The 21,631-nt window shown below is 32.2% G+C and overlaps 1 protein-coding gene across 1 annotated transcript in view; it reads right to left on the reverse strand.

The window, feature by feature from the left end:
* Positions 1-298: 298 nt before the first annotated feature.
* LOC119840055 overlaps positions 299-21,631 on the reverse strand; it is a 61,684-nt gene continuing 40,351 nt past the window's right edge. Inside the window, exons 3-5 of the mRNA XM_038366556.1 lie at positions 5,632-5,888; positions 1,756-1,933; positions 299-1,535 (exon numbers count right to left, since the gene is read on the reverse strand). Of these exons, the coding sequence (XP_038222484.1) occupies positions 1,176-1,535; positions 1,756-1,933; positions 5,632-5,888 (795 nt within the window). The 3' untranslated portion in view covers positions 299-1,175. The remainder of the gene's footprint in view (positions 1,536-1,755; positions 1,934-5,631; positions 5,889-21,631) is intronic.

The following is a 21,631-nucleotide window of genomic DNA, read 5'->3' on the forward strand; positions in this document are numbered from 1 at the left end:
AATTTTTCTGGTTTAGAGCCAATCAATATAGATTAAAGAAACTATATAAAAATCCGGAAAAAAGGTCAAAATGATTCCTTTGTTGAAGTTTGCTAGTTTTCTATAATTCATATTCTTTATTATATTTATTGATTTTAGTCGTAGTTTTGGCTTGTTATTTCAAGCATTTGAAATTTAATTTGGCTCATATTGGTAATTAAATTCCTTATTTAATTACCAATATGACCCAAATTGTCAATGTATTCTACTGATTAAAGAAATAGTAGGATAAGTGACAACTAAAAATAAAACGAACTCATAAGAAAACGTAATCATTTAATTTATTACAGGTATTCTAATGGATAAACTCCACGTGCGGGCATCGCCCCAGATAAATAAATTAAACATCACAATACATAACAGATAAATATCTAATCTTGCCTCTTTGGTGTCTACTAGCTAACACTATATTTATTTTATTTACAATTTTACACCCAGTGTTTCGTATACAGGAGTTATAATCATGCAGGAATATTTTGTTTTACGTAGATGACGTAAGACTAGAGAGTTATGTTTACTCATTTATAATTTTTATTTAATTTATCCAATATGATAAAACGTAACTTTAGCAGAAGGAATTTGTGTATGTTTAAATTATATTTCGGAAAATATATAGATATATCAATTTCATATATTTTCGATACGCATAAAATGAAATCATTACATGTATGTACTAATGAAATTTACAATTGGCTATATAAAATTATATACATTTTACGGATACTATTAAAATTCTTGGTTATTTAAAGATAAAATTGCGTTTTAGTTATTACAATGACATCTTATACTAGTCTATACAGAACTTGTAAAAAAGTACTATAAAAAAATGCTGAATATAATGTCTAATTGCATTAATCGATACATTTTTACAGATACCTAATAAGCAAGTTCTCGTGACATTGTTAAGGTACATATAGCTCATAGCTTTCCAATAACACCTGGGTGATTCGTATGAATGTTAAATAGTTCTAATCCTTTCACACCTTAGCCTAAAAATGTACAATCCTCTCGATCTTTGGTACAAAACGTTCCAATATTTACACTTTACATTTTTACACGTCGCACCCAGCTCAGCGCCGCTTATATTTGAGCGCTTTCTTTCCCAAATACTCGAATCGCACTAGATTCAGCGCTAGTCAGATGTACAAGTAGTCGTTTTTTGTTTCTCTACAGTAGCTTATGCTGGGGAACTTGTATACGGGGCTGTATCTTCTATTATCGTCCGACTCTAAGGAGAGAGCGGAGAGCGCTCTGGAAGGTTCGTCGTCTTGGGTCTCGTCGGGGGAGGGGAGCGGGGTGAGGGGCGCGGGCGGGTGTGCGGGCGGCAGCGGGGCCAGCGCGGCGAGGGGGGGCAGCGAGCGCGGCGGGAGGGGCGGGGCGCGCGGGTTGCGGCGCACGCGGAAGTGGCAGTCGCTGTCCGACGGCCACGCGCGCTGCACGAGTAGCGGTAAGTCGTCCGGGTGCAGCTTGCGCTCGTACTCTTGGGAGGGGCAGACCTGGAATTAAAGTATAGTAGTAAGTAAGAGAAACAAACTGATTTCAGATTTTTACAGAAAATTGAACGAAGTTGAAAATTAGAGAGGGACATATATCCGTTTTCTACAATGATTCCAAATCACTTGATTACTAGCTTTAAATGTTACCGGTATCTTATAAACGCAGAATTGCAAGTAACTCTTCAATATTTTTCAAACTATTTCATGAGCATCAACCCACCTCATACAAAGAGAATCTTTCGACGCCCTCATTAGAATCGTAACAGTGCAGCAGTATGGCCAACAGCTCGTCAGCGGTCGTCCTCTCGCTCGTCAGCAGACATTTGTATTGGGATGACGACATCAATGCTGAATCGTAGATCTTTACGAGACCACCTGGACGCATTTGGAGAGAAAATCTGAAAAATATATTATGGTAACATTAATACATGAAGTTAAAAAAAAAATAATAAAAGACACGCATTGATTAAAATCAATTCTCTATAATCAACAAGATTTTTTTTATTTGCTCTTTATACAGAGTATGTGCAAGAAAATTACTTAATTCTGGAGATCCACATCTGGATAATAAAATAAATTCGTGAAATATTATTATTGTTACCGATCCTTGACAAATGTACAATGTCCCTGCAGTGGGCACATATATGAGCTGGTGATGATAATGATGGTTATTAAATTAAATATTATAGAAATTCAAAATCAAGTCATATGAAAAAATATTCTAAACCTTTCTTATCGTCGCGTAGTTAAAATAATTCAAATTTAGCTCAGAATTAAGTTCTATATAAAATTAAGCGAAGAATGATACAAGATATCGTGGATGAGCACTGAAAAAAAAATGCTATAATTAATAATAAACTAATTACCTAACGACTGAAATATTTTCTTAAATCGATCAAAATATAAACAATGTAACACGTACCAAAGATAATTATAAATTTGTTAGAGTTAAAACATCAATCCTTATGCATCCACTTGAAATAATTAAGTGGAACGATAAATTTTAAGATGCACTAAAAGGCATTACAAGAATATCGAATAAAGAACCTTCAATTTAATTTAGAGGTAAGACTTAGACATAAACATAAAAATAAAATTTAATGTCTATGAAATTTAATTCTTGTTCGGAACTTCTTTGATAAGTAATGAATAAAGCTACACGAAAAAAAATCTATCGAAAGCCAATTACATAAAATACTTTACGCTTATAAGAGCTTTGAAATTATCGAAAGGTTAGAGGATTAGCGAAACGGTAAATTATAATTACTAAGGTCGTCCTCATTATTTTTAACTTACGTTCCCAACGACTCCTTCGTTGGGAATCAATCAGTCAGTCCAATCAACCATTTTTTTACACGCTTTTTATTAGCTTCACCTGTATGTTTGTATGTTTGTTTGTTTGTAACCGACTTCTTTGGGCGCGATTTTGACCCACTTTAAACGGCCAGATTTCGTTCAAACTTTGTAGATTTATTGAGGACCGATGACAATACACTAATTTGATAAAATTATTCAATTTTTCAATTTGCAAAATATGATAAAAGCGTGTTTTTTAGTTTTTTTTAACTATTATTATTTAGTCGATAACTCCGTGGTTTTTCAACCGATTGACGTGATTTTTTTTTTTTTTGAAAGTAAATTCATGTCGTTTGGTACCATCCAATAATCTGGAGTGGAACCTTCCCCCTCCTTACTTTCTTCATAGAAAACAATTTATGCGAACGTTGAAACTCAGACAATCTTACTGACTTAATTTACACCTTCAATATTTTTAAGTTCAACTCTCTGGGAGTTATTTTTATAATTCACTTTCTTATCCATAATTCTATCAGTAACAGCAATAACAATAGATATTACGTCTATGGATAATTTTAACGATTATTGGTGTTATTTATTGTCATAATCACCGTTTCTGTAAACGTACACTATGATAATAATAAGATATCTAAGATGATACAATAATGACGACTTGTGATTAATATTTTTCTTACAGTGCTTATATGTTTAGTTTTTACACTATAAATATTTCTTACTTATATAATTAATTCAGATAATTATAAATTCTCGACTCTTGTCACAATTAATTTTTCGCTTGGCTATCATGAGAAACAGATTTTAATTTTTACATATATATACTATTATATAATACTAATACTAGTCTTATACATTATAGATTGAAATCATCGATAATTATGAGATTCTCAGTAAGTGAAAGAGCAATAACTGGGCATAACTCTCTGATTGTTTCCTCAACTAGCCTTCAGTAATTACTCATTACTAGGCTAAGAATTTTCTCCCATCCGGCGAAGCTTGTAACTGTATAGAATATAGCAAATAATTTCCATCACACAATTCTAACCTTTATAAATCAGAATTGAGTATTAAAAGAATGTAAACAATGCTATCAAGTCATTAAAACGCAATCAAAGTGTCCACAAACAATCCAGACGTCAACAGATCAAGTAAAGGAATATCCATACGGTCACAGGGCTCTCGGAGAAATCTTTTAAACTTTTTTATTGCTCGTGTTTACGCGCCAAGAATAGCACCGGAAAGGGGACAAAAGCTTTTTCGAGCGGCAACTAGCCGGTGGTCCAACGAATGCTGTAGTAACATTGTTGTTTTGACAGATTTTCGACTAAAAACATCAACAATTTGACAAAACCGTTAACAAATATGTTTGGAGGACGACAATCAAAATAGGTTAATGATGTTGCTGATAAATATGTGTATAATGAAGGTTAGAATCTAATACTAACAACTTGCTAATTTTACGAAAGCATGTCTACTCAGAGAATTGTAGAAATGCTTTCAGAAGCATATCAACTATTGAAACAAGATTATTCCATTATCAAAGTAAGAGCCATAATCGTGCTATAATTTAATTCATTCAAAACAGTTTATCCTACTAATATTATAAACGCAAAGGTTTGTAAGTATAGATGGATTGAAGGATGTATGGATATTTGTGACTCTTTCACGCGAAAACTGCTTATCATATCTGTATGAAATTTACTGCAGACATAGATTAGAGTCTTTAGTAGCACATAGACTACTTCTCGTCCGAATAACACGCGACTGCCGACACGGGTAACAGCTAGATGATCATAGGCTTTTAATTGTATTTCAAATGCACAATTATAAAACTATATGTATAAAAACCAATTGTTGGTCATTAGTCTCGCTTAAACTCGAGAATGGCTTAGCCGATTGTGATAATTTTAACTTGTATGTATTCATAATACTCGAGTAAAGATTCAAAAGGTAAGAAAAATAAGGGGAACATGTCCATAAATGTTTTTAGGGCGCTGCGAGTTCGGGAAGTCACCTATATATATATAATATAACATAGCATTTGTAAACAACAATATTGTTATTATCATAGTATTATATGAAAACAATTCAATAGATATAAATACCCGATTATTTCGATAATTAATTACTGCACTATCAACAAGTAAAACAGATAGGTTGCGAACTTAATAGTGCAATTGGCCTAAATTTCAGATCTAGTTGTGGACTAGTTTTGATAGTGCAGTATTTTGAGGGCAAAAATTGAAAATAAATGGCATTTAAGACAGGACATAAGTTTATTAAAGAAAAAATAATTGATCATGAAGCTAAAAAAAACCTTTTTAGACTTCAATCTGAGTTAACTAATTGAGATTTTACATTAGGTACATAAGAAAGTGAAGTCAGACAAATTAGGATGCACGTTTTATCTCATAGTCCTTAAATAAACTTAAGCTATAGCTTATGCTCGTGCTAAAGCACGAAAATTCTTTTTAACACGCTTTTATTAGCTTCACCTGTAAGTTTGTATGTAACAGACTTATTCTAGATTATGACTAACTTTAAAGGGACAGATTTTATTCAATTTTTGTACACTTATCAAGGATTTAGTATAACATTTCACGAGTTTATCTAGTATCCTAATTTGGGTTGTAAGGATTAAATAATTAATTCCTTACGTTTATTCTTTATAAGAGCAAATGAGACAATTTAAGTAAGGATACTAATCTAGGCAATAATCTGTATGTATGCAGATAATTTCGATATAATGTTATTTAAAAAACCCCGTTTAAAAAGTACTTACTTCGAGTAACCTTTAGGATGGCAGGCCTGCAGCGCAGCAGGTCTTGCATCATCATCCAACACGAGCGTGGTGCGCAGGCCAGCGGCCCTGACCCTGACTTCCATGCTCAGGTAGAACAGCCGAGGGTCCCGGTGCCTCATGCGAAACTTTCCCAGTAGTGTAGCCACCACCTCCTTGGCCCGGGTCCCCCAGGTGACTGAGAGGGTCTTGTATTCGATATCTGGACGAAGGCAGCGGGCGTAGACTTTGATTGTGGTCTGGAAAAAATGTTATTGTTAGGAATATGTCTAACGAAACAGTTACCTGTATTTGCAGCTAGCTTAGTTTAAGTTAGGTTAGGTTGAGTAGAGGCAGAGTACACACAGAGTACATAGTGTTTCCGCAGTTCCGCTTAAAGCAGCGCGTCGGAACACAATGTGGTTTTAGTCAGTAGGAATCCGACATAACCCACGACTCTTTTCCCGGGTGCCGTGAGTATCTTATGCAAGATTTTCCCACTTAAAAAAAAAAGGTTACGTTGCAAATGTGTTAAAATTTTATGATCTCCACTTATTTGAGAATATGATAATATATTGGTTCTTTTTTAGAATCTTATTTGAAACGTTGACAGGTCGGTAGGAATATTTTACTATTAAATTGGATTAGATTATGAGAATAGTTGGAATTTTGAACCATTTAAAGTGGAAATGAAAACAGTTTATTAATTATTCACCATTGATAACAAATGATTGCTGTCTAGCAATTGCACTGGCAGAGATTGCTGTCTAGCAATAAGGCCGCCTTTTGTACAAAATTTCATTGTGCCATATTAAATTTTTGTATAAACTATTTTTTCTGTTTTGTACAATAAAGTATTATAAATAAATAAATAAATAAAATGTTCTAAAAGTCACGATCAAAATACATTTCAATCTATCCAGGTATAATATTAAAGTAAGTCTTTATATCGGTAGAGCAAGTGTAAATAGCTTTCAGGTTGATCTAGATTCAAGGCAATACAATATTTCAACCTTCATAATAATGGAAAACAACAGACAATATAAATAAAAATTAATCAATCCGACACCCGCATAAAAAACTGCCTAAATATTCACTATTTCAAGCATATACGAATTACATTTGATTTCGTAATAATTTCACGTTTAGTGTTCTCATAGAAGTAGTGGTTGAAGAATAGCAGATTTACAATCGTCTCATGTTTACGTCAGTGTAGTTATTTGTAAAACAAACGTTCTGTAAGTGCGTAAGCGACAACTGCTGTCTCAAATCAACACTTCGCCACTTCCTGGACGCGCGCTAACCACAAAATAAATTAAAAAAAAGTATTTACACAGAGTAAACTATAATATGTCAGTACGTAAGATGTTACCATATTGAAGAATTGGGTAACTACTGTTATGCGCTTATTTTCATAAATAGTTAGTATTATTTATTTGTATTTAAATTATTTTAAAAAATCTGATTATAAAAATTTCATTATAAAGTGTTCATGTGTAAATTGAAATAGCGTTTAATTTTATATTTCTGATTATTATTTAGGCTAAACTTTAAAGTTTCTGTCAAGTTAGCTTTTAAAACAACCTATGTCCGTTAATATATTTCACTGTAATACCTCTACACTTTTCAATTGACAAATACCACAAACATTAAAATGATTATTACTCAACACAACAGTATGCAAAGATTGCAGAAAATCAGGTTCCCACGCGCGAAGGTCTACACTTGAACACGTAACACTGGAGTCTTAAAAATTATCGTAGACAATTTTATGATCCAACTCACCGAAAATAATTAATTTATAAAAACTGGCAATAAAAAAATATTAACAAAAAAGAGGAATAACATAATCAATGATCACATTACACGTTCGGAATTCAAATTGAAGCGCGAAATTTGACATGTTCCAAAATGTATTCGCAATTCGAATTGTAAAACTTACATGAATGTTATGGGGGTGGAAAGCCAGACGCATTCGCGGGGCTGGCACGGGCGCAGCCATATCGTGCGCACGATTGTACGGCCGATCACAGTGACAGCTATTTGACTACTGAGCCAGGATTTACGGTTTGAAACTTCGCGGAAGTACTAAGGGTTCGAGGGAGGGGTGCCACCTGCTGTTTCCTATTGTTGCAACAGGAAGCCCTGCGTACTTGTCTATTATACTCTGATTAAGTATGATGCTTATCGATGGCATCCAATAGCCATATAGAGTGGCGAATGTTCAATATTTGATCGATGTTATTTCCATAGACAATTTTTACTTTTACATCTGCTATTCTCATACCCTAAAAATAAAGGAATAACTAACAATTCTAATGAATGAAAGAATGTGAATATTGTTCCACGGTCGATATAAAATTAAACCAGCCAAGAAAAATATAAAATTGAACTACATACTTCATAATCAATAAAAAAACTATGATAGTACGAAAACCCATCGTTTATTAGTGCAATTTTCTCACGGCATCCGGCTACCATCCATTTTGTTGATGCAACAAATTTTATGAGCGGGTTATTCAATAGGTATTATAGCATAGATAACATAATACTATAATAGTAGTTATTATGATAGGGAAACTTTACATACGCTATAGTGAATATAAAAATTTAATCCATTTAGTTCATTAAATTATTTCGTAATAATAAATAAATAGTAGACACCTATAAAATATTAAATTCACATTTTCAACGCATGCAATCGATAATTTTAGCACAAAAAAGTTTATTAATATAGCTTTCACCATTTTCTTAAAATTTATACAATTACACGACTATGAATTTTCTTATAGAGTTAACCATGGAGGATATAAGTAGTGTGTCTGGAAAAGTAACAAGTAGAGTATACGGACCGCACCAAATGATAGCCAACCGAAGCCGTGTGCAAGCACTTGTAGTGGATGAGCACCTTTTTATAAGATCACTAGCTGCGCCCCGCGGTTTCACCGGCGTAAGTCCGTGTCCCGTAGAGATATCGGGATAAAAAGTTAGTTACGTACCAAATTTAATTGCAATCGGTTCAGTAGTTTTTGCGAGAAAGAGTAACAAACACACACACACACATCCATCCTCACAAACTTTCGCATTTATCATATTAGTTTATTAGGAAGTAGGATAATATTACATCTAACAATTATCAAATTAACAACAACATCTATTTCGATTCGTTTCGGTTTTAAGGATGTGCTGCGAATTTCTTCACATATTCTCAGAAACACATTAAAAATTATTTGCTATTTGAATAGTTTGTGCACGAAGCTCCAGCACAAAGTGAGTTCTATATATATTTTCCTTGGATTATATTTAATTGATGCAATTCCTTAGTCTTAAATACTTATTTTCACGATGAAGAGATTTGGACAAAATAACTTATCCGTAATATTTCATACTCATATTATAAAGAGATATAGTTAATGAGTTTTTATTTGTGTGTGTAGGTAATTGATGCTACTTTCAAATGTTCATCAAATGCATTTTATTAATTCTTGTGAAACACATAGGTGTAATCAAAAAGTTATAACGTTATATTTCAGGTTAATTCATTTAAAATGAACACGGATTCATAGGGTGCAGATAGCAGATTAATTTCACATAGATTATTTATTCGTAGGCCCTTTGATTCGTGGTATAAGCATTCATATACTTAGAGTACTTTGATGACTTATCTAGACTAGCTTTAGACCAGCTCTATGTCTAGTCATGAAGGTAATATTTCAATGATTAGCAAAACGTTCACATAAAAGATCACAATAATAGGCATAGAATTTTGAGATAATATTTGAATCTTGGTTGAACCTACAAATCACGAGTACAAATCAGATGTCCTTAAATACTAATGTGATCTTTTTAAAAACATGTCTACTTGCTTCTATTTTCAAAATTCACTGTTATATGCATGGTCCAAGATAAATGTAAATGTTGACAATTACACAGAAGTACTACTTGAAAAGCACACACTTCCTCCGTAATAATAACTGAGTATGGTAATGAAGAAAGTGTCGGTAAAAGTGGTCATCATTCGTAAACTTGGCGCAAGGAAGTTGAAAAACCCGCGCCGGATGATGCTGGAATGTGTCTTCGAAAAAACTCGTACTAGTGCTTTGAGAATGACCTTTGTTATTGCATCGTTTTGATTTATTTTGTAAGTAAATTGAGTAAAGAATTATGATTTTTTTTCTCAATTGTAAGTATTGTTAATTATTATTAGCATATGAGTCTACATATTACATACATACATGCCTACCTACTAAATAATGATGTTTTTTTTTTCAATATTCAACATAATTGATTTGAAGAATAATTAATATTAATATGCGTTAACAACAAACAAAGTATGCAAAATGTGTTATTATGGAGCATATGTAATAAGTAATTATGTTCTGCAATTAGAGCCCAGACACAAATTAGTGTTAATGTACGCACGCACGACAATCGGAAACATTTGCGATTAACGTGGGGCGTTAAAGAGTTTTATCATAGTTCCGACTATTAAACATAGATGGCGCAAAACTTAAAAAAAATCAATGTTAATAATATTAATTTAAGACATAGAATTCATCAAATATTCTTAATTTAAATAATAATAAGTCAATATTCATTACATAATAAAATATTACGAATTTGTAATATGCTGGTTACATCATTTCCTACTATGTAAGTAGAACACTAATGAAAATTTTACGGGTCAACCGAAGCTTAGATGATTGATTTTCTTCATAATAATTGAATTATCACAATTATTAATTATTCGCTTCGCTTGTAATGTAATAATGATGATTAAATTAAGGAAGTATTTAAGACTTACTAATTTTTAGTAACCAACGACGTTAATTGCATGTGGAAAAAATAGTTTTACGTATTTAAAATCTATGTTTATACCAATTTGGTGTAAAAAAACGTTTTTTGATGTTTTCAGTTTACTTTATATAAATTATGGTTCAATATTTATAATAATTATAATTATTCATATATATTATTTACTATATATATATAAAACGTATGTATGTATGTATTTTAATATAAATTATATAAAAGAGCTGCACGCTCAGTTAATCATTGTAATAATTATATATATATATAAATATTATATATAATTATATATAAAGACATACGTAAATATGTTATCTAACTACATACACATTGCGTACAATAAAATCATGTCTATTATTAATGGCATTAGTTTTGGTATATTTTTACACGAGACAGGACGCCCTAAATTGGGTGAATGAGGTGTGACGACAGGAAATTAGGAAATCGGAAATAATGTACCTTAACCCGTTAATAATAAAGACGCGGATCAAACGTTTTTTGGGAAGATTACAATTTGAACGTCCGCCGGTGTTTCCATTCCCAATCATATTTTGATAGCAAACATTTCCTTTTTCTTTTCATGTTTTATCGGAAATTGTTAAGTTTTTGATCTCGTTTGTGGTGTGTAGGAAGCATTTGGTTTATATTACGTTATATTTGAGTAAGTGTAAGTAAGTCAGTTTCCATTTGCGTCAACAGATGGCGCTAGATCTGGATTGTCATTAATTTAAACAAACTCGCGCGTAATTATGGACTAGCCGAGTCCCGCGGATACAGCCGCGTCAATAAACGTATAAAGCCATTTATTTAAAATTAATCCTCATTACACAGGCTATCTTCCAGTGAAAGCCCGTCGCGTCGCGTCGCCCGTTCCACAGATTAGCCGGAACAAATAGACAGACGAAGAAAAATTTAAAACTAACAATAACAATTTGATAGTTGGTTAGATCCATGTCCATTGAGTAAAAAGCGGTTATTTTAATATAACAATCAGACACAATTTTTTTTGCATGTTTCAACATACACCAGGCCCATGTAGAAGGAAAAAGGAAGAAAAAAGTTTTCATATTAAGACGAAATAAAAGTGCATGTCTGTGTATTTGCTTATTGGCACAAAACAGTCTTATATAACAATTCATTCCATAGAAAATGATCAATTTAAAAAGCGTGTTACAAAGGACGAGTATTTAATGTCTACGTTTACTTTTTATGGTTCGCTGTAATTGTCTAAAGAGTTGTTATTACAGTTGTAGACGGACTATGAAAAATCCATAAAAGTTCCTTAAATACCTTATCTGTGAAGTGCTTCATAGAACGCGTGGGGCACTTCAAACATAACTAAAATAAATGAAGTATTTCAATTCCTCCCCCACACTATAAGGGTTATAAATTTGACGCACACACTAAAGGCAAAATTTTTCACAATTCCGTTTAATGGACGCAATTACTAAGACTTCGCTGTCCGTCTGTCTGCCTGCATGTCTGAGTGTCTTTCTATCCGCTTGTCTGTCATCAAGCTGAATATTATTAGCCGAGATAGTAGGAAAATTAACACTTCCAAACATGTATTCCTGTTGCCCGAATAACAAAAATCGAGTACAACGATTGGCACGGTCTTAGACATTAGATGGATGACCCGCTTTTTTGCAGTTGTCCTTTAGCCATTTAGCCAGTACGAAACCCTTAGCGCGAGTCCGACTCACACTTGACTGATTTTTGAAATCCTTTTGGTATTGGAAAGTATTTAGTCATCCATACACGAAGATATTATAGAATGGGATACTACTGACTCTAAATTACTTAATTCTCTATTTCAAAATCCTTAATTATTTCAAATAAAGAACGCTCTTGAAACTCCCATCCCGTCATCTGGACAGGAGCCTATTTTAAAAATAGAATGAAGAGCTGCGTAAAAAACGCGGCAAAAAATGTACGTGGTGTGCGCACGTGCTCATGCCAGGTGGACAGGATACGCAACCGTTTGATGCTTAGATAGTCTGTGATTATATTTTTATTACCTGTTGTAAAAATAAAGGGTTGCCTGTTTTACTTTTATCTTTATTATGTACGGACAGTGATAGCCATAGCCTGCTGTAGCTTTTATAAACCCGCGCGATTTTCAGATATTTTTTTTCGCGATTTTCTTTTTTTAAAATATAGCCATTGATATAGAGAGAATTGAGGATTCCTTTTAATCATAAATAGATAACATAATAATTTATCGGTATGGTCGATCCTACATATCGAGGTGCAAAAATATATTAGAATTTGTGTATGTAATTGTGTAATTCAAATTAATTGTCGAGTTACACGAGAACTAATAATGACTAAAATAAAAATATTTCAATGACATTTAATATTTATTGTTGAAAATAAATAAATGCTTTGATACAAACAAGTGGAATATAAACATCGTTAAATAAAATAAATAAATATTTCGGTAGCGCCACAGCATCGAGTTGGCGGGTCGTCCAGTTAATTTATTGACTTTTAACTGGATTTATTACAATGATGCCCGTTCTTGTCGTAACTATGTGAGTAATGCATGGCGGGAGTTTTTTTTTTAATAATATGAATTCAATAAACACAAAAAATGCAGGGATATTTTGATATTTTGCTACTCCGTCTATGAAAATCAAATAAATGAATATGTCTGTTTTATTAAAATTACTAGCTGCGCTCCGCAGTTTCACCCGCGCAAGTCCGTATCCCGTAGGAATATAGGGATAAAAAATTGCCTATATTCCAGTTGTCCAGCTGTCTACGTACCAAATTTCATTGCAATCGGTTCAGTAGTTTTTGCGTGAAAGAGCAACAAACACACACACAACCTTACAAACTTTCGCATTTATAATATTAGTAGGAATAGTACGTTCTACCACATGCCTACATAGTTAAAATCTTTATAAACTTTACGAAGAAAAAAATGTCTAGATAGCAAGTTAAAAGAATGCTTACTATGATGTACTAGAAAGTTCCTTATGTTGTAATAAAAGTTCATTAAACCGTTGTTTGATGAAATATTGACCCATCAATTACTGGAGGGCCGATAATTGGGTGCCTCGGAAATTACAAGTCGTTTCAGATTCAACAGTTCATTTCACACATACGATTATTACTGTGATTGAAACGTTGTATAAAGATTCCAACAATATTAAATTATGGGTAGTAATAATTTTATTTCTCCTTATGCTGTCGTCTCTGTGTTTACGATATTCTAATTTCCTTCTTTATACTGTCTCTGGTTTGTCTTTTGTTGTTAGCTGTGTGCTTTCTTGCTTGTGCATGAATATTGTCTATGACTATCTTGTTTTTAACCGCGGCAATCTCTTTCCCCCCTCTTTTATTCTATGTTATTATATATACTTTTCTCTTCAATGACTCTTAAAAAAAACAATAATCTGTTGCGAAATTTTAAAGATCTTTGCATATAGACAGACAGACGGCGGCAAGCGGCTTTGTTTTATACTATTCGACTTAAAGGGTTCTTTTAATATAAGCTTTATTACAAATACTACGCTGACAACTAGTAACAAATAACTATAAATAAATAAAAAACTATAAAACTGATCAGTGCAACCAAAAATACTTCAATTGCATTATATAGTCGTTGCAAATCCGAAACAATTGTTAGCAATTATCTTTATCAGATCTAATTCGCAACACTTTATACTTTAAGGTAAAACGCAACAGAACCAGACCTTTTAAAAATACTTTTATAGCTCTTAATAATCTCTTAAATTCGGATAATCGTACTTAAATCGTTTATCATGTAACTACAATTATTTGTATTTAATTCATTAATTTGTAACTAAGATAAACATATTTTGTTGTCTTAAACGTTCATTCAGAGACCTGAGACAATTAATAACATCATCGTCTATGCCAGTTTCAGTAACTTTCAAAACTTATCATTTTTCGCAGAATTTTAGTTAATTCGTATTACAAAGAAACCTCTGTTAATCAAACAGTATCTTTTGTTTAAAGTAGTGTAAACGGCTATTATAGATTATTATATTTTATACATACACTAGCTTTTGCCTATGGCTTCGCTTTCGTTAAATTCGAAGTAGTTTAATAGATTGTATTATACATATAAACCTTCCTCTTGACTCACTCTATCTATTAAAAAAAACCCCATCAAAATCCGTTGCGAAGATTAAAATATTTAAGCATACAAGGACTAAGGGACAGAGAAAGCGACTTTGTTCTATACTAGGTACCTAGTGATCATTAAGAACTAACCATGTTGTCCAAGGCATTTTTGATTTTGTATGTGAAAAAACTATTGACATTCGATAAGATATATACAAAGTTAGCTCTAAATGAATATTGGCAGAAAATACAGAAATTAAGAATACATGACCGCAACTAGGAAACAAGATCCAATGTACATCTAATAGTTACCTATTTTTTAATAAGATTTCAAATATATATTATTTTGTTAATACAATAGCAAATAATTTAATGTAAAGTATCCTCAGGCGACATTATTTATATCAACAGTTATTGTTTAAACATAGAATCTCTGAAATCTGTCATTAAATGTTATTAAGCTGCATCTGTAAATGAAAACCGATTTAACAGGCCGCCATTTTTGGATTTTAAGATAGACTTTAATCGCTCTGTCGGCAGGCGGTTCTTCTTGACCTGTTTGAAACGTAATGGACAACACGTGTTGCTCATTTGTAAACATTCTTTGCAAATCGCACGTAAATGTTGCAGACTTAAGCTCTTTTATCTAAATTATTGGAGCGAATAGAGAGCGAAACATTTGTTTTAAGAACATCATCGGTCTAATGAGATTCCACTGTCGATGTCTGTTTAGGCTGAATGGATCGTTGTCCTTCGCCCGTGTCCATTGCATTTGAAAGTTAAACAGTACTGCTATCATATATAATAAAATTAATGAATTTTACTACATAGGTAATATTATAAACACAACTAACATACCTTTAAAAACATGATAAACGTTTAAATTATAAACTGAAGTTAAATAAATCATTTGGATTATGTTAAAAATTGTTTCTCAACACAAAACACTAAGTTTTTACAAACATATATTATATCTATTTAGAAGAAGTATAAAAAGCCGTTAAAAAGATATCTCAAATAACTTCCAAGAAGTGTCCGGGCGTGATGAACGAATTCCCTTATTGCTAGTTGTATCTCTCGGAACGTAACTACTTCGTGACGATGACAAATTTCAAAGCGGACTCTGCAATTGATCTAGCAGTCCGCCCCGGCTTCTTTCGTTATTCTCGTGTATTATACCGTGTTATTCTATAGCAATCAGGGATCACCTACGATATACATATTCAACTGTGAAAGAATTTTTGAAATCGGCCCAATAGTTCCTGAGATTAACATACAAATAAATGAATTCTTCAGCTTATGGAGCATATGAAACTGAAGAATTTATTTATTATTAAATTTTTGTTAGTACTTACTAGTAATATTTAATTATCTATGGTATGTAGGTATACTTCGGAGGCCAAGACTCACTTGAGGCATTGCGCCACTGTAGTAAGTAAAATATGTAGATATGTATGTATTAATCCAATGGACAGTGCAGTTCCAATTACTTACATGATTAATTTATTTATTGTTTTAGCCGATGAACCTAAAATATGAATAAAAATTAATCTTATAGAGAAACAAGAGACTATTACAGATAATATTATAGACTATATACAAAGACACCCAGTTTTTAGGTCTGTGGGATAGCGCAAGTAAATTAAAAAAGAAAGATACTCCGCGAAGATTAAAACTGATTGAAATTATTACAATCTCTACTATCTTAATTGAAATTCTGCATTGTTTATGTTAAGACATGATGAAGCAATTGTTTCTTTACATTCTATGTGAGTACAGCTTGAAAAATATTGTGTAACTTTCATCAAAAAATCCGTGGACAGATTCACAAAATGTCGAAAATTTTCATAATTGTTAATAATACGTCCTTATTGCGCAATAATTTAGTAAAGAAAAGAAAAACAACAGTACCAAAGACTTAGTTAAATGTTTTTTATGTAAAAAACCCTTAAAGACACTGCATTCACTCATTATGAACAATAAGAAGTCAATCTCGTAATATTGTAATTCTAACAATTAACATCAATCCCTCAAAAATAATCTCTTCATACCTTATTTAAAAAACAATCCAAAATTTTCTTTATTATTTAATATTTATCTTTGTTGTTTTAATAGTTCTAGCAGTAAACGCACAGAAAACCAGAAAGCCCCTCCCCTTCCCCCACCTGACAGACTTTAAACTAGAAGATATGGACAAGCCTGTGTTTGTGTTCGAAGGCATGAACTATGACGAGCTGCCGCCAAATCTGAAGAAGATCTACACGGACTGTGTCGCAGACTACATCAGATGTTCTAGACAATTGTGACGTAGATCCTACTAATATTATAAATGCGAAAGTTTGTAAGGATGTGTGTGTGTTTGTTGCACTTTCAAAAACTATTGAACCGATAGCAATGAAATTTGGTACGTAGATAGCTGAACAACTGGAATAACATATAGGTTAACTTTTTATCCCAATATTCCTACGGGATACGGACTTTTTTATGGTTGTTTCTGCAGTCTCTCAGATTATCTCAAAGTTAAACATTTATTTATTCAATTAGACTTCTTCTGAAATCACTTTTGAATCGTCATTTTTTGTCATATTTTTTTACCATTTTACTTTTACCACCGACTCCTTAAAGCTCGAAAATAAAAACATTACCATTCTTTTTTTCTCTTTTACCATTCTACTGTCTAAAGATTGCCAATTAGAATTTACTGTGATGTCATGATGTGTGACGATCAACCTATAAATAGGACATTGTACTTAAATTTCTTAAGATATTTTATTCATCAACTGACTTCGAAAAAAATCGAAAAAAATTCGACTGTATTTTTGTGTTTGTTACATACCTCATGACTCTTTACTGGGTGAACTGATTTTTATGATTTTTTTTTATTTGAAAGCTAGCGCCTGCCATGTGGTCCGGTCCTATTTAAGTTTGGTCTAGTTCTTCTTTTACCTCCTTCCTTCCTCCACAAATACATGTACTATTATTTATATTCCATACAGAGTCTACCACAATCCTATATGCGGTTACGATACATTCAGATGGAAATATCACTACTTCCATAGTTACTGCGAACTCGAGTATCAAAACTGCGAGGACAAACATGTAAAAGATAGTAAGTTTCTTCACATGATCATAATGGATTAAGCAAACTACGTTTTATATATTTTTATGTCATAGTCGCCTACCACCGTAAGCGCTACCACGGCCCATGAACATTTGGAGAGGCGTAAGGTCGTTTGCAGACCTTACGCTTCTACAAATGGATTGTCGACTTTAAATTGTAAAGCGATTAAGAAAGGGTTGACGAGAGGAATAACAAAGGACTGGGACGGGTAAGAAAAAGGATATATCATATGTTTTAAACTACGTTATTTTACCTGAGTATAAAATGTATTATCAGTAATGTATAGTCAGTAAGTAATACATTAATTTCACTTGCTTTTCTAATTGACGAGGAATGCGACATCTTGTCCAATTCAGACCCAGACTTACTTTTCTAGCCTCAAAGCAAAATTCCTTTAAAAAAAACCTATGAATTAACTAAATTTGTTGTTTTCCAGGAAGATACCACGTCATGGGAGAAGGGTTCAAATGCGAACTGCAAAGAAGATTTGGTGATGACACTGTTGTTATTGATAGGTTACTGAAATAAAACAGTTTTGTATTTTGTTTATCCTGAGATTTGTGGTTGTAATAAATTAGATTTAACAGTTGCTACTACATTACTTGGTACTCGACCTATAGAAATATGTATGAGAAATTTTCTTACCTCCTCAGAGACAGCTTTATCTACTCATTAATTCTTACAATATTTCATACAAATATCACGCAAGAAATATTCATTATACTGGACTTTTATTAAGGTACCATGGGATTAGATTCTTTTATGCCTCTAAATAAAGACAAAAAATATTATGTAGATACATTAGGTTTATTATATCTTACAACTGATAGTCGAGCGACGAATTAATGACCGAAAAAGAGGTATATTCTTTTATCGGAAAAAAACTCTTTGGAATTTGTTTTTTCTCATTTTTTAACAAGATATTTGTACACTATACGTTGCTGTTGCAATATGACAATCGATTATGCACTCTTCATACACAGCAAGACCGGTTCGAGGAAATTAATCAAAAACGAAATCCGAAGGTTCGCGACATATTCTCGGAATAGTGATGTAAAGGTTATGTATAGACACCACAAGGTATTCCGCAATTTTTTGCTCAATGATTATAAATATAATGAAGAAAAGACTGAACCATTAACGCTAATTGAGGTCTCAATGATACTGTATGAAATTAATTTAATTAAGTAAGAGATATACCTGAATATTTCAAAGAATTATAAATTAACAAACTAAGACTTGTGCTATATGTATGATGTTTTTTTAATTTATTTAAAACGTTTATATGGAGACGGAATTAGAAACAGAAATGTATACTTACGTCACATAAAACATAATACCTACACTTTAAAAACAAATATTAGATCACAGCAAAGGAACGAAGTGAGGCAGAGATAGTCCATATCACTAATTTGTAAAATCTATACAGTTAATGCACAAGGAAAATATGAGATTTAAAGACCTTGCTGCATCATACTAAAATTACAATACCTATAGAAGCATGTGTAAAGTATTGACGAGTTTTAAAAGATTGCTATTTGAGTGCTAATTTAAAAATTTCTCTATTTGAAACGTGATAATTCCATACAATTAATTATTTATACATTTACAACCGTATAGAAGTCTTTGTATATTCTGCTTACACTTACAGGAGAATGTTTTCGTAAAGTAAAACCTATTATCGACAGTTAAATAAACGACATGCGGATTTGAAAGCAAGGCGCAAGGTCGTATGCGACATGATTTAAATTCCAAGTAAACGCAGTCCGCTGATGCTATGTTTTAGTAATACTAAAAGGAGAGAACAAACCACTTTAAGTCGAGCTTCCAGTTGTATAACACCTCGCAGTTATGTCGTATCAAATTATAATAGTCATCCGAAAATATATTTTCAAGCCAAAGGATTCCAGTTGTATAAATAAATGTTTGAGATTGAATCTGAGCTCAAATACATCGAAATGATTGTTTAATTATTACTTAAAAGTAAGTTTATAGTAACATCGTTTAAAACGTGACAGTTGCACATTTTTTTCCAAATTGGAAAGAATTCATGACTGCTGGCTAAACTAATCTAAATAAAAAATGCATAAATCGAAGCAGTTTCAGAATTCACTTTCACTATAACCGTCGATATCACAACATTCAAACATGGCGGAGTGATATGCGTGAAATGTCATTTTGACAGTGACGTCAGTAGAGGTTGCACTCGATACGTCATTCAATTCATAATCTTATCACATGAAATTGTTGTTTCATCTCCGATAATCTCTTGGCATTTGATAGAGCGAAAGTTGTTTTGCATCCTATTTTATAATTGGTCAAGAGATAATCAATAGATATCTTTGTGTTTTGAACAACGAATAAGTTTATACTTTTAATTGCAATGCCTATAATTCTATTGGAATTAAGTGCATAAATATAGGTTATTTAAAATGTCCAAGGATCTTCTATTTTAAAAATATAGGGAATTAATTCGAAGTACCTATTTCAAATAAACCCGGTTCTTGTGAAATACAATCAAGGCCAATGAATGACGTACGACATTTTATAATAACTCATCAATATAAGCTTTTATAGTCATTTACTTTGATTTAACCCATTGCACATAATATATCATATATTTTGAAAGTTTTAAAAACAGTGATAATTTATTATTAATATTTTTTATGTCAATTAATACAATGGACTGCTCTCCATAAATTTAATTAATTACATATATTATATTTATTCACAATTCGAAGTATTAAATCCATCAAACTATTTAATATTTTAATATCATGTTCAAACTACCTTACATATTACAGGGAATATACCTACATTAATAATATGACTCAATCAACTCATTATTTTTCAGCATTTGCCGATTCAAAAGCGCTTTTAAACGTAGTCTTGTTGAATAAATAAACGTTTTGAGTTTCGGTTTAATCGAAATTTAGCGTTGATTTTATATTTAACTCCAAGATACACCTCACATCAATAAAATACGTGTAAAAACTCATTTTCCTATACAAATGAGTCACAAAACCAATAAGGTTTCTCCATTCCTAAGAATTGTATGTCACCAAGGATACAGAGATTGTATCAATAAGTGATAATATTATATTATCGTATGAACAGTTCCGTAAATAATAATAAATGTCGTACAAAAGGACATTTATATCATGGTTATATTCATTAGATGCATAACCTTTACAAGGAATAATTGAAACATTTTTTTTTAGATTTTGATGAAAACAAAGAGTAAATATAGAAGTGCTGGTGGCATAGAAACCCATCTAGTTACAATTATAATAGTAAAATCACCAATAATATATAATAGTATCTAGTCATATCAAAGGAGAAAAATATACAGATTAATCCACATAGTTCCCCCTTCTTGTACAAAATTTCATCCAAATCAGTTCAGTGGTTTGGATGAAGAAGAGAGATCGCACTCATCATATTAGTAGGGATGGTTGCACTTATAAAGACTATTGTCTAAATATATTATTAATTGACGATCCGTAGTTTTAGTGTTAAAACCCGTCTCCTAAAAGATCATTGTAAGAAGAATATAACTAATTGATAACTATGACTTCAACATTAAATTACATCAATACCAAAATCCGTACAATCAACTCTAACAATAAACTATTAAAAAAAGATTCTACATTCAAACTTCAAATTTAGAACACGTAACATCTATTATGTCATTGGTGATAAGCTGTCATATCTGTAGAATGTCTAAATGTGAGCTGGGTTGATACAATTAGTTGTGAGAACAAACAATTTGTGGACTTCCGGGCGCCACGTTACTTCCTGTTAGCGCTCATTGATCTAAATTGACCACGGAACGTAGGGCCCGTGCCCTGGGACAGTGAAGGGCTGGGTTATCGATATTTTATTGGGTGAGAAAGGTGCTACCAAGTTACCAGACTACTACATAAGCGATTGAACCGTATTTTTGAAAGAAGTTTGAATTTATCTACCTAACATTTA

Source organism: Zerene cesonia, chromosome 1 (assembly GCF_012273895.1).
Source record: "Zerene cesonia ecotype Mississippi chromosome 1, Zerene_cesonia_1.1, whole genome shotgun sequence".
NCBI lineage: Eukaryota > Metazoa > Arthropoda > Insecta > Lepidoptera > Pieridae > Zerene > Zerene cesonia.